The following is a 12,844-nucleotide window of genomic DNA, read 5'->3' as shown; positions in this document are numbered from 1 at the left end:
ACCATCATGTTTCACATGGATAAGACCCTCTTTGTAACTTACTTCTAAGCCAAATAACGTACACAGTTGAGCTTTACTGCCTTTGCCAGGGTGATGTCTCCAATGTATGATCCCCCAGCAATTTGGAATTAAAAAAAAAAAAAAAAAACGTAATATTTTCAGGTATGAATTTTAAGTTCTTGAAATGTATTGGCCTGTTCAGCACAAAGATCTGATGCAAAATCCTGAAACCGTTTTTGGTGTAAAAAAAAAAAAAAAGTTATTTTTGTAAGTAGTGAAACATTTTTAATTAGTGTAATCAAGTTTGATTTTTAGTGAATTTCCAGTTCAATCCTATTACACACTTTATACACTAATTTTACTCGGGTAGTTGTGTTTGCATCATTAAATTACACTGCAATTGTTGCTTTCCTGTCAGCGAGTGTCATGTGATGGGCGTGGCTGTCGCAGTAGTGTGAACAACCTGGCAGAAGTTAGTCTCTTCCTAGATGCCCATGCCATGTGTGTGTATTTAGCAGTATTTTTTTGTGAATTTTAAATGGTGTGGCACTTCCCTTTTTGCTCACGTTCATTGCACATGTCCCTTCTGTTTTAGGGCAGGCTGTGGATGGGGGTCTTGACTTCTTCTTTTGACTTTTACAGTGGGGCCATCTAAAGGTTCCTCTTTCACCCAACATCTGCTGTTTAATACAAACTGTAATAGGATGGGTGGGTACTTTGGCTCTAAATGTGTGACCAGAAATTTTCCAAAAATGATATATGAAATATAGTGACAGGCCAGAACCTTTTTTTAGAGGCATTTTTTTTAAATGCCTGTATTTTCAGATGTATGTATTTTTAAGCACAACCAAAGGTATCAAAACCAGTTATGAGGGGATACTTGTGAACAGTTGGTTGGTGTGAATGGCTGATCTGCACCTGTTGAATAGAAGTTTGCTTAACTGTTAGTGCTTGAAGAGGCAGAACAGTATTCCAGTATTGCCCAGGGTGAAAAGGTCAGACTCCCCATAGGATGAAACTGTAGCTTCCTTTGTTGGTGTTCTGGCTCTAGTCCCCTTTATCACGATTTTGTGGTATGTCAAACATTTCTTTCCATGTTTTGTAGAGACTACCTGTGAATTCACTTGCTTCTCCTTTCTGCCAAATCCACAAAGTACTTCTATTTTATAGACTGTACATTTATGTAATATTAAAGTGTTTCAAATTTTAATGGTTCAATAAATGGATTCTATTTAGGAATGCCTGTACTAGAGCTACTTTTTTTCCCCCCTTTTTTTACTTGCCAAATGACCTTTATTTCTTTGATCTGTTAAATCTCTCACACATGAAGCTATGTGAAAATTGTTTATTGGTGTTCTAAATGAACTTTCTAGACTACAAGGGTTTTTTTTCTTTGAGGTGACATCTAAGGAATGGGCTTTTGACTTATACAATGGCAGCCATTCATTTCTAAGTTAGTAGCTAACTAGCTATGTAATTGCATGGGCACACAGATTTGTTTTCTGTTATACTTCTATCTTCAACTGTAGTATATTTACGTTTTACTATTTTTTAGGATACTTTAATGTGCTGGAACAACCAGGAATAGGATATTGCCAAGTGTTTGCCCATGGCAATGGAGCAGAAAGTCTGTAAGCTAACTTATGGGTGCCAGCGAAGCTCCACATCAGATGACGACTCTGGATGTGCTATGGAGGAGTACACTTGGGTTCCACCAGGACTGCGTCCTGAACAGGTAAGAGGAAGTTTGCAGTTAATATGAATGGACTTATTGCATATTTCCTTTGTCTTGTATTCATATAGTGCCCGCACTGTCATTTATATTGCCCACTTTGTTGTTGAGCTACAAAACCTGTTTGATAGTAGTAATACGTGCTTGGGTAATAATTTCTATACCTAGAATAAACCATTCCAGATCACAAGTAATGAAAAATATTCTTCTTTTTTACTACTTTTATTTTAGTATATCTTGGCTGCTTTAAAGAATGTGCGCTGCTGGCAGTGCTGACAAAGGAAGATCAGCTTGTAAAATGAAAGGTCCATCTATTGTAACATAATTTGTTTAAAGGTATATTCCATATCCAGGACCTAACTAGCGTAGCATTTTGGATAGAATGATTGGTTAAACAGTAGAAACAGCATCTGGCTGAAACCTGTTCAGATGTGACCCCTCCCATGGAGTTGACTTTAGGTTCTCTGGAATGAGCTCAGATGGAAGCAATGAAACTGTGGCTTGGGATGAACCTACCAGCAGGAGCCAACAAAGCAGCTTTTGTCTCACCAATGTGTAAAATGCAAGAAGCAAATTAAACCTGTTTATAGGGGCTGTTTTCTAGGAGGCTTCTCAGTTTTGCAGAGTAATTGTAAATAAAAAAAAAAAAAAAAAGTTGAAGTTTCCATAGAGTTGTTGACTACTGTTAGAGGAGCTGGGCATAATTGCCACATTAAATGTGCACAGTTTATGATACCCCCCTATTAGTCTCTACTAGTTGCATTCCAGAAGAGCAATTCAGCAGCTGGGTGCAAAGTGATCATCTCTACTTGTGCTGAGCCGGCTCATCTGGTGCTCATTATCAGATAAGTCTGAAGTTGCTTAAGACCTGGTGTTACATTGTTTTCTTCTCTTGGCCATTTCACCTTTATTTAACTCTCTTTCCTTATGCTTGCAGTACAAGCAGTTCATTGTTTGAGGGGAAAAAAAAAATAAAATCTAAAATGCTGATTGTTGTTAATGCAGGTTCAGTTATATTTTTCCTGTCTGCCTGAAGAAAAGGTCCCTTATGTCAACAGCGTGGGTGAAAAGTATCGAATCAAACAGCTTCTGTACCAGCTTCCTCCACATGACAATGAGGTAAGACTGCAGTATGGTTAATGTAAAAATCTTACGTAACCTGAAGCAACAAATGGGCATCAGGTTTTGTTTGGTTTCCTTTTTAAGCACATTTGTAGAACACATCCTTATGTGGAGCCTACCTTTCCACACCAATTCACATTTAAAATGGTTTTGGACATGGCAAGAAACAGGTTGGAATCTGTCAGGTTTGGGGTCTGTGTCCCTATTGGGGATTATATCCCCCTTTTTCTTTACCAGAGACATAATGGGAACTGAAAGGAAATTTTCCCCAAAGCAGAGGAAAATCCCACATTTTGACAGTGGTCATCTAATAATTGGGTTCCATTTTTACTATCTGTTGCATGCATGATGATGCGCACCATCAATGTGCCCTTTACCTACACGTCACTCTTTATTAAGCTATTGAGGGTAACATCCAAGTATTTTCTAATGAAATTTGTCCACTATGGGGGTTTACATGCATAAAACCATTCCTTTTATTAAAGGCTCACCATATATTCAATTGGTGATATCCAATTTATTCTCCAAATGCAGTACTATTTTTAGTTTTTTTTAGTTTTTTTTTTTTGTTTTTTGTTTTTTTAGGCATGCAAGACTTTTGCAAGCCAAGAGTTCCCATATATCTATGAAACCAGTCAAAACTCAAAACTAAACCCTCCCCAAAACTGTGGTATGACTTAAAAAATGCTCACTGCTGTTTTTTGCTTTGCAAATTTTTTGGAAGTGTACCTTGTACTGCTACTGGAGGGCAGCTGCCCATTGTTCAGGTCAACAGTTTTTGAAAGAGTTTGAAAGAGTAAAACTTTTTTCCCTGATGGGTCTTAAAAATGACACTTGTCCAGCGTCTGTTTTAAGACTTTCTGTATTTAAAGTGTTTAGCCGCTTTTCTTCACATTTACAAGGCTGTTTAAATTCCAGTGTTTATAGCTTTGTTTCTTTTTGTTTCATCGCAAAAAGTAAATATATTTACTCAGTTACTTATAATTGTGCCATTTGACATTTTCTTTATAATCTGAGATTATGCTTACCCTTAAACCTGACGTTTTAGTGGGCTAACTTACTTTAATGAAGGATGTCTCCCATTGTGCAGGCAGCTGGATCCTGTAGAAATCTTCACTGTAGGGATGCCTGTCCTCTTTCCATCTGACCTTCTGCCACCACAAGGGTTGACCGCTTTGGGTCCTCTGTGAAGCTACTGTATAAAAGCTCCGGACAAGGACCCATCCGCATTCTCCTCTTTTGGAAAACATGCTTTCATTGCTTTCACTACCTTTAACACAGGCTGTGAATGGGGGAGAGTCACAGGATTCTTCCCCCATTCACAGATTCTATTACAGGCAATGAAAGCAAATGACAGCAAATTTGTGAATGGAGGAGGGGGCAGGCCCTTGTCTGGAACTTTTTCACAGATAACCTGAAGCTCCTAAACCTGCAGCATCAAAAGTTCAGACAGGAAGAGGACGGGGCATCCCTGCAGTGAAGATTTGTAAGTTGGTACATTAAAACCATATGCGTTTTGTTGTCCGGGTTAGAGTGGCGTGCTTGCTAGGGTTGCACCAATACCATGTGTTTTTTTTTTTTTTTTCACCGGTAAGCATGAGTACTGATACTTTACTTTCCATCAAGTACTTGCTGATACCTTTTGTGATGCGCTTTAAGCCCTTACCAATTAAATGGGCTCAAATTTCCCTGCAAAGAATCGCATGCGGTTTCCCACACTGCTCCTGTGTGAACCCAGGCTAAAGTCCCTATGACAAGGCTGGATTTACACTGGAGTGATGGGGGAAACCGCATGTGATTCGGACACGGCATTCCTGTTCTAGTCACATGGGATTCTTTACAGTACAATTTGAGCCCATTCATTTTGCATGGGCTCAAATTACACTGAAAAGTTAACGGTTTCAGGTATCGGAGCGTTTGCGCGAATACTCATGCAAATGCTAAGTATCGATACCGATAATGGTATCAGTGCAACCCTAATGCTTGCATCTCTGTAAGAATGTGACAGTCAAGTATCTGCTAATGCCAATACATAAATCTTTTTCCATAGGTGAGATACTGCCAAGCATTAAGTGAGGAGGAGAAGAAAGAATTAATAATGTTTAGTACACAACGCAAGAAAGAGGCCCTTGGGAGAGGCAATATTAAACTGCTATCAAGGGCTGCAATGCATGCAGTCTGTGAGCAGGTATGTCCCATGCTATTAACAATCTTATTAGTAGCATTTATATTGGGGGTAATACCTGGTCGGTATTTTACCAATATGAACTTGAAAAAGGAGCTCTGATGCCAAAGTTGTAAATGGAAAAGAACCTGGCAAGGCTTGGGAAGGTTGTCATTGTTCTGGGAAAGTAATTGTTCAGCTTTGAATATTGCAATATTTTCTGTGTGCCTACACATGGCTAGGGGGTACTTGGAATGGAGCTTCAGCTACAGAGCCTTTCAGATAGGGTTTGAGGGAATTCCATTTCAAGATGTACGGTCTCTAGTGTTTTATTAATAAAATGCAGGGGCCTATTAATTTCAAATTTTGATCTAGGATCCCTCACGATTAAATTGACGCTGCTTATTGTCTGATTCTTTTTTTACTTGTATATACTGCAGTTGTCCTATTAATGATTTCTTAAATATATCCAGTAGAAAGCCCCCAAGCTGGTCTGTGTACATTCTTATGTCTTGTGTATGTGCGGGCTTTGGATAATATTGTATTTTCTCTATGGGAGAGGTGTCAAATTGTAGCCAGATGGCTAAGTTTATTAAAACCACATTTAAATAATGAAAACCAGCTTAAGTGGTACTCTAAATATCTACTTAACATACATCAGAAATGTTTTTCTTGGTTTAGAATCCGTTTATGGTCAGGGATTATTAGACTTTTCTCCCTTTTGGATTTTAAATGGGTGTTTAAATTCCTTTGCTAGTTGTATGTCAGAAGTAGTATTTTTCCTTTTAATGTGAACTGTAACAAATGTGCCAACATTCAATCAACATGGTATAGACTAGATGTTTTTTAAATATAGTTCATATTGTAATTTTCTTTATTCTTTTTATTTTTTTTTTCCCCTCCTCTTTAGTGCCGTGAAAAGATTAATGGTGGTGAAATAGGAATTTTTGTTTCAAGAGCCGGTCCTGGGGTATGCTGGCACCCATCGTGTTTTGTTTGCTCCACGTGTAATGAGCTGCTTGTTGATCTCATATACTTTTACCAGGATGGAAAAGTACATTGTGGCAGGCATCATGCTGAACTGCTCAAACCGAGATGCTCTGCCTGTGATGAGGTATATAAAATGACTTATTTGGGCAAATGCCCATTACATGTTCGTTTTGCAGTTATCTTTTATTGCAAGCTTTGGCACTGTTTGAGTAGAATGTAAAAGTTGAGCCTATGTCAAACTCGGATTCTGAGTCTATTAAAAATGTATACAGCTGGCAGCTTCATTTTACTTTTCACTGGGAATGTATATGGCACTCCATCCATTTGCCTAGTTTGAAATGCTAGTAATAGCTTAGGACTAATATGGTGCTAATATTAGCTTGAAACCAATAGCTTAGAATCCGATCTACAACTTGTATTAGTATTCATTGCGTATTAACACATTTTTTTATTGTATAGTTTTTCCTTTTTATTGGCTGCCTGTGATTTGATGCTGAAGCATTTGTCAGTCTGCTTCTATATGTCTTTTTTAAAATAAGTTATTTTCTTCTTTCAGATTATATTTGCTGATGAATGCACAGAGGCTGAGGGGCGTCACTGGCACATGAAGCATTTTTGTTGCTACGAATGTGAAACTGTGCTTGGTGGACAGAGATATATAATGAAGGATGGTCGCCCCTTCTGTTGTAGTTGCTTTGAATCTCATTATGCAGAGTACTGTGAATCCTGTGGAGAACATATAGGTAGGTTGGCTCAATTTTCTGTAGACTGAAAATTTGGTACATTGTGTAACAGTTCAAGGAAGTAGCAATATTCTTATAGCTATTTTTATGGGTTTTTTTTTCTTCGGACCTGTATGCAGTCCAAGTAAGTAATGCCAATGATGTACTAAGAGCTCTTAAAGTATAACTAAAGGCTAATAAAGGATTATAACACTTGTCAGGTGGTTATTGCTGTCTGTTCCCCAGTTAGGGAGATTCGTCCTCTCTATTTTGTCCTGTTTAGCATGATCATTGAAAGTGAAAGTAAAAGGAAATCCCAGATTTTGGATTGTCCCCAGAAAAGTAATAGAGGGCAAACCTTCCAATGGGGACACTATTTCTTATAACCCGGGGGGGGGTCCCCAAGGGATTCCTTTTTGTTGTAGGGATTTCCTGTTTAGGCTATGGGAAAGGAAGTGAAGGGTAATCTCCCCAATGAGACAGATGGCAAAAAAATAAACTGACGGGTTATGACCCTCCATTACTCAAAATGGGGGGGCGGGGGGGGGGGGATTTTGCCTATAGGTCTACTTTTAATCTTTTGCACTACCATAGTGAAGTAGTGGGCTATAATGGAGTCATGTTTTGTATAGCATTCTTTTGATTAAGTAGAGTTTTTTTTGTTTCTTTTAGGTGTGGATCATGCTCAGATGACCTATGATGGCCAACACTGGCATGCTACAGAAAGCTGCTTTTGTTGTGCTCAGTGCAAAGTTTCACTTCTGGGTTGTCCCTTTCTGCCAAAAAAAGGCCGCATTTATTGTTCCAAGACTTGCAGCTTGGGAGAGGATGTGCACGCATCGGATTCTTCTGACTCGGCCTTCCAGTCTGCTAGATCCAGGGAATCAAGGAGAAGTGTTAGAATGGGAAAGAGCAGCAGGTCAGCAGATCAATGTAGACAATCTCTCTTGCTGTCTCCAGCACTGAATTACAAGTTTCCTGGCCTTTCTGGAAATGCTGATGATACTCTGTCTCGGAAGATGGATGACCTTGGCTTATCAAGGCATGGGGCGAGTTTTGATAATGACTTTTGGAAAGGAAGGGATGAGCAGGATACTCCAGAGGATCATGAAGAATGGGCTGAGCATGATGACTACATGACTCAATTACTTTTAAAGTTTGGTGAGAAGGGACTATTTCAGCAGCCTGCTGAAGATAATGGATCTAGTGAACCTTGGATGTCTGAAAATGTCAAAATGAATAGTGACCTAAAAAGAAGCAGGCAAAATCAGAGTTTGGCAAGTAAAAAATATCAAACTGATATGTATTGGGCACAGTCACAGGATGGACTTGGAGATTCAGCATATGGTAGTCACCCAGGCCCTGCCAGCAGCAGGAAGATACAAGAGCTGGATTTAGAACATGGTGCATCTGGTTATAAACCTGACAAGATCCCTTGGTACAAGAGTTCCCTGGAATGCTTGTCTGATGATATGAAGCCACAGATTGAAAACATACGCGATTCAATGGATTCATTGGCATTGTCCAATATAACAGGTATTGACTTTTTTTAGTTTGTGTTTTTTTCCTTTGACTTATTCTATTTAGAAGAATTTGGTCCACCAACAAAGTTTGCATAGCAGTATTTTTTGATACAATGCAAATCCTTTGCTTACAGAATTGAATATGTCACATAACTGATATCCATGGCCATCAGTATATACACTTATTTGAATTAATTTTAGATTTTTATTACCCTTTTGATACCAATTGCTTCTCTTTTAGGCCTCCTGCACGCTTCATCTAAAAAAACACCTGATTTACAGGCAATTTGATGTTTTTGTTTCTCTGCATATAAACACCTCTCTAGGTTAGCCTATGTGTCCATGTGCTTTCTGAAGAGCAGTGTTTGGGCTGAAATAAACGCACGTTCACATGTTAATACATTTTAATGACCAGAATAAATTCTATTTTTCGATTCGGCACTGCGTTATTTTAACGGACAGTTGCGCAGTTGTGTGACGCTGTACCAAAATGAAATTTACGTACTTTTTTTCCCACAAATAGAGCTTTCTTTTGGTGGCATTTGATCACCTGTGCGAGTTTTCTTTTTTTTTTTTTTTTTTTCTTTTGCGCTATAAAAGAGCGACCGTTTTGAAAAAAAAAAAAAACAATGCTTTTCACATTCTGCTATATGACAATTCCCCCCCCCCCCCCAAAATTGAAAAATCAAAATTTTTCAACATTTTTTTTTTTTTGCGGGACTGCGACATTGCGGCTGACAGATCGCACCCCTAACTGATATTTTTGACACTTTTGGGGGTACCAGTGACATTACCAGAGTAATCGGTGCTAACATTTTGCACTGTTACTGTAATAATGCCATTGGCAGGGAAGGGGTTAACCCTGTGGGTGATCAAGGGGTTAAATGTGAGCCTAGGGGGGTGATTCTAACTGTGGGGGGGGGGGGGCGTGGCTTCTAAGATGACCATAGAGACATGTGATCCTATATAGCAGGATCACACAAGCTCTGTGATCATCCCAGGGAGAAGGGCGGTCGGCTGTGTTTACAACAGCCGACCGTCCTTTTCTCTCATGGGCGAACAATCGTGGATGTCAGGCAGCAATCGTAGCCGCCTGACACGCACACCGGCTTCCCCGCTGACGAGCGGGGGCTCGCCGCCTGAGAGCAAGCGATGTATACCTACGTCGCTTTGCCCAGGAGCGGCTGCCTGCTGCAGTAAACCTGCAGTAGGTGGTCGGTAACTAGTTAAAGAGGAGCACCAGTCAATTCTGGAAAAATTAAATCAGCAGATACAAAAGCTGTAGCTGCTGCCATTTTAATAAGCAAACACTCACCTGTTTTGGGATCCAGTGCCCTCTTTAGGTCCCCAGTATCGGCATGTTACCTGTGGGCAGTCAGCTGGCTTTTCACTGAGCATGCGTAAGTCGCACTGCATTTTGTAACTGGTCCTGCAGCCTTCTGGGACCTATGACCTATCCCAGAAGGTTACAGGTGGGGGGGGGGTCGTGGATGGGGGGTTAGGGGGAAGAAGAGAACTTCTGGTGGATCTGCTAAGGCAATCTGACCAAAAGTGGGAGCTGGTACCTGTCAAAACCCCTGCAACCCCCCCCCCCCCTCCAAAAGAAAATAAAAATGTATTACAAATGTAGCAGGGAAGGAGAAGAAGAGCGAAACATCCCCCATTTTGGGTGAAGTTCTGCTTTAAGGATATATTTAGCCATTCACATCCATCCCCTACTGAAGTGTATCTTACATGTAATGTCAGTCACACAGAATCCAAAAGTGTTTTGTCTGGCAGCAAAATTGGTCATGTCAATAGTATGATTATCAGCAAATCTCCATAATTTTGCTTCCTTTTTGTTTAATATTTTTTCCCCGTGTTTTAAGTGAAAAGGTTTTTTTTTTCCCACATGGGTATAAATCAGTCTTCTGTAGCGACCATAATGTATATAAGCAGAGCCTATTCTGATTTATAAATTGCTGCTGTTCTCTTTAATCTTTGTCCAGATTAGCTTGCCAACTAATTGGTATCCATGGGAAGCTCCTTAAGCCAGTTTAAGTCCATTATACCTAGGTCTGATGAGCTTTGTGCTCTGTGTTGTGTTTTTGCTTTCTACAAATAATTTTTGTTTCTCTACTTTTCAGGAGCATCTGTTGATGGGGAAAGTAAAGCTCGGTCCTCACACTTTTCCTATCCAAGCTTCCAAGACTTGGACTCAAGGGACTGTGAGAAAATGAGCAACATGGGTACTCTCAACTCTTCCATGCTGAACAGGAGTTCTGAATCTTTGAAAAGTCTTAGTTCAGAACTGTGCCAGGAAAAGCCGCTTCCAGAAGAAAAGCCAGTTCATATGTCCGCACTGAGAAGGTCTAAGTCTCAGACCAGACCACAAGTCAAATTTTCTGATGATGTCATTGACAACGGCGACTATGGCAGTATTGAAATTAGACAGCCCCCAATGAGTGAGAGGAGTAGGAGGAGGGTTTACAATCTTGAAGAAAGTAGCCACAGGCCACACCAACACCATCGGCGTAGGAAAAATAGGAAGTCTCGCTCTGAAAATGCACTTCATCTTGCAGCAGACCACAAACCTCCAGGACGGGAAAAACCAAGATGTTACACATCTGAGGATTATGACAGACTCTTTCAGAACAGATCTCCTCAAGAAGTGCAAGCATATATGCAAAATAGTGAACTATTTGGACAGTATACAAATGCAGCTTCAGATTATAGACTGCAAAGCCAATTGATGGATACATTTTTTGGGTTGTATGGCGAAGATGATGACTCTTGGTGTTCAACCTGTTCCTCCTCTTCTGACTCAGAAGAGGAAGGATATTTTCTTGGACAGCCTATTCCTCAGCCACGACCACAAAGATGTCAATATTTTACAGATGATCTCCCTAGTCCCACATCTTCACTATCTAGTACTCATTTTGGCCAAAGGACCACTAAATCCAAAAAGAAGAAGGGACACAAAGGCAAAAACTGCATAATTTCTTAAAACCCCTCGGTGTGCTTAGTTGAGTTCCTGTGAAGACATTCTCAGTCCAGAGAGACCGTTTTATTTTATAGTTCTGCTATTTGCAAAATACTTTTTTTAAATGCTATGTCAAGTGTACCAAAACTGAGCAGGTGGTGTTTACATTGTGTAATGACTATGGAAATGTTTGTTTAGCAGATTATTTACTTAGGCAATCACAGGTTTACTTTCTTTATTGCTTTACACACAATACTCAAGTTAGAAATTAGAATGTGCACCAACCATATGCTTACCTGACGCACACATCCAAGACTCCTGAAGTCTGGAACCTGCTCTGTAAGGAAAACCTTGTGTGTGGGCCAAACCCTTGTTTGCCAAATCCAACAATCATTTACTCATGAATATGGTATATTTTCATGCAAACGAGATGTTTGCTCCTAACAGTTTGTATCTTCCAGGCCATAGTTTACGCTTTGTGTATTTAGATCAGAGTCCTTTTGTTAAAGGCGGTCAATGGCAATTCAACCTAGCCAGATTCCGAAAAAAAAATTTAAATAAACCTTTCATTTCAGTGGGTATTTACTCTGGAAAGCCTTTAAATCCATGCTAAGTGTAGAATATTTAGCTGCAAGTTATTTATGTTCAGACAAATTTAGCCCTAATTTAACTGTGCAAATAATAAATGTATATATTGTAAATGTTAAATGCAGAACATGTTATTTTTTATATTTCTTCTCTGCAAGGTATAGGGCACACCAAAAGAGGATTTATTGCTTCTGTTTAGTTTCTCAGTTGCCACAAGCAGTTCAGAAAGCAATACCCAACAGTATTTAGCAACCATGTCTTTGAATGTGTCCTCTCCTAAGTTTTTTGGCCCTGTATTTGGCGATGCAGTGGTGTAAGTTCTTATACACCTGTGTAACATGTAGGTTTTATTTATAGGCCAGAGACTAGTAGAAGGCAATCTCTTCATTCTGCAGAAACAGACTGTCTCTGAAAAACATGTTTTAGATACCATAGGTCACTTGTTTGATATTTCTAAAATATTGACACTTTTTGTGAATAAAATATAGATCAATTTCTATTGCGTTTTTAGTAAGTGTACCATCTTTCCTTCCTTTGGTTTTGTCTTCAATAGGGACATTTTCAGTTTCTTCTTCTGGTTCCACTAGGTGTGCAAGCCTGTGGAATGGCTAACCTAAAAATGAACACCAGCACTACAGGTAATGCTGAGAACCAGATGTGTAAGACTTTTTTTTCTTTTCAAATGAAAATACAGGAATTCAGAAACTGTTGGATAGAATGTCACCTACAAGAGGTTGAGAGAGACCGCATAAAAACCCTCAACTGCCGCACCTGTTTGAGTAGTGTCCTGAAAGGTTTCCATTGTTTGCAAGCCCTCCTTGCTTCATAGAATTTTTTTCCCTCAAGGCTTCAGTTGAGATTCCTCACTTATACCCCTATGTACACTGGTCTCTCCATAATGGTTTTCTGGATCAGCATTTTCTCAGCACCAGCTTTTGCAGGCTGTAACCAGACCCCCTCCAGCGTGGAATGCGACCTTCAGGTACTCTACTCTGCATTGTGCTGCTTTCCAGACTTTAGTGCACTGTGTCTTTGGTAGCC

The 12,844-nt window shown here is 39.6% G+C and overlaps 1 protein-coding gene across 1 annotated transcript; it reads left to right on the top strand.

Annotated features, from left to right (window-relative positions):
• Positions 1-1,566: 1,566 nt before the first annotated feature.
• Positions 1,567-12,263, top strand: PRICKLE1 (prickle planar cell polarity protein 1). Its single transcript, XM_082255662.1, has 7 exons — positions 1,567-1,735; positions 2,738-2,851; positions 4,905-5,042; positions 5,929-6,132; positions 6,565-6,751; positions 7,403-8,266; positions 10,380-12,263. Exons 1-7 carry the CDS (start codon positions 1,610-1,612, stop codon positions 11,237-11,239), a joined length of 2,493 nt encoding a protein of 830 aa, XP_082111788.1. The 5' UTR covers positions 1,567-1,609; the 3' UTR covers positions 11,240-12,263.
• The last annotated feature ends 581 nt before the right edge of the window (positions 12,264-12,844 follow it).

This window comes from Pelophylax lessonae, assembly GCF_965119305.1.
Source record: "Pelophylax lessonae genome assembly, chromosome: 4".
Classification (NCBI taxonomy): Eukaryota; Metazoa; Chordata; class Amphibia; order Anura; family Ranidae; genus Pelophylax; species Pelophylax lessonae.
This window is presented reverse-complemented; position numbering and strand designations above follow the sequence as displayed.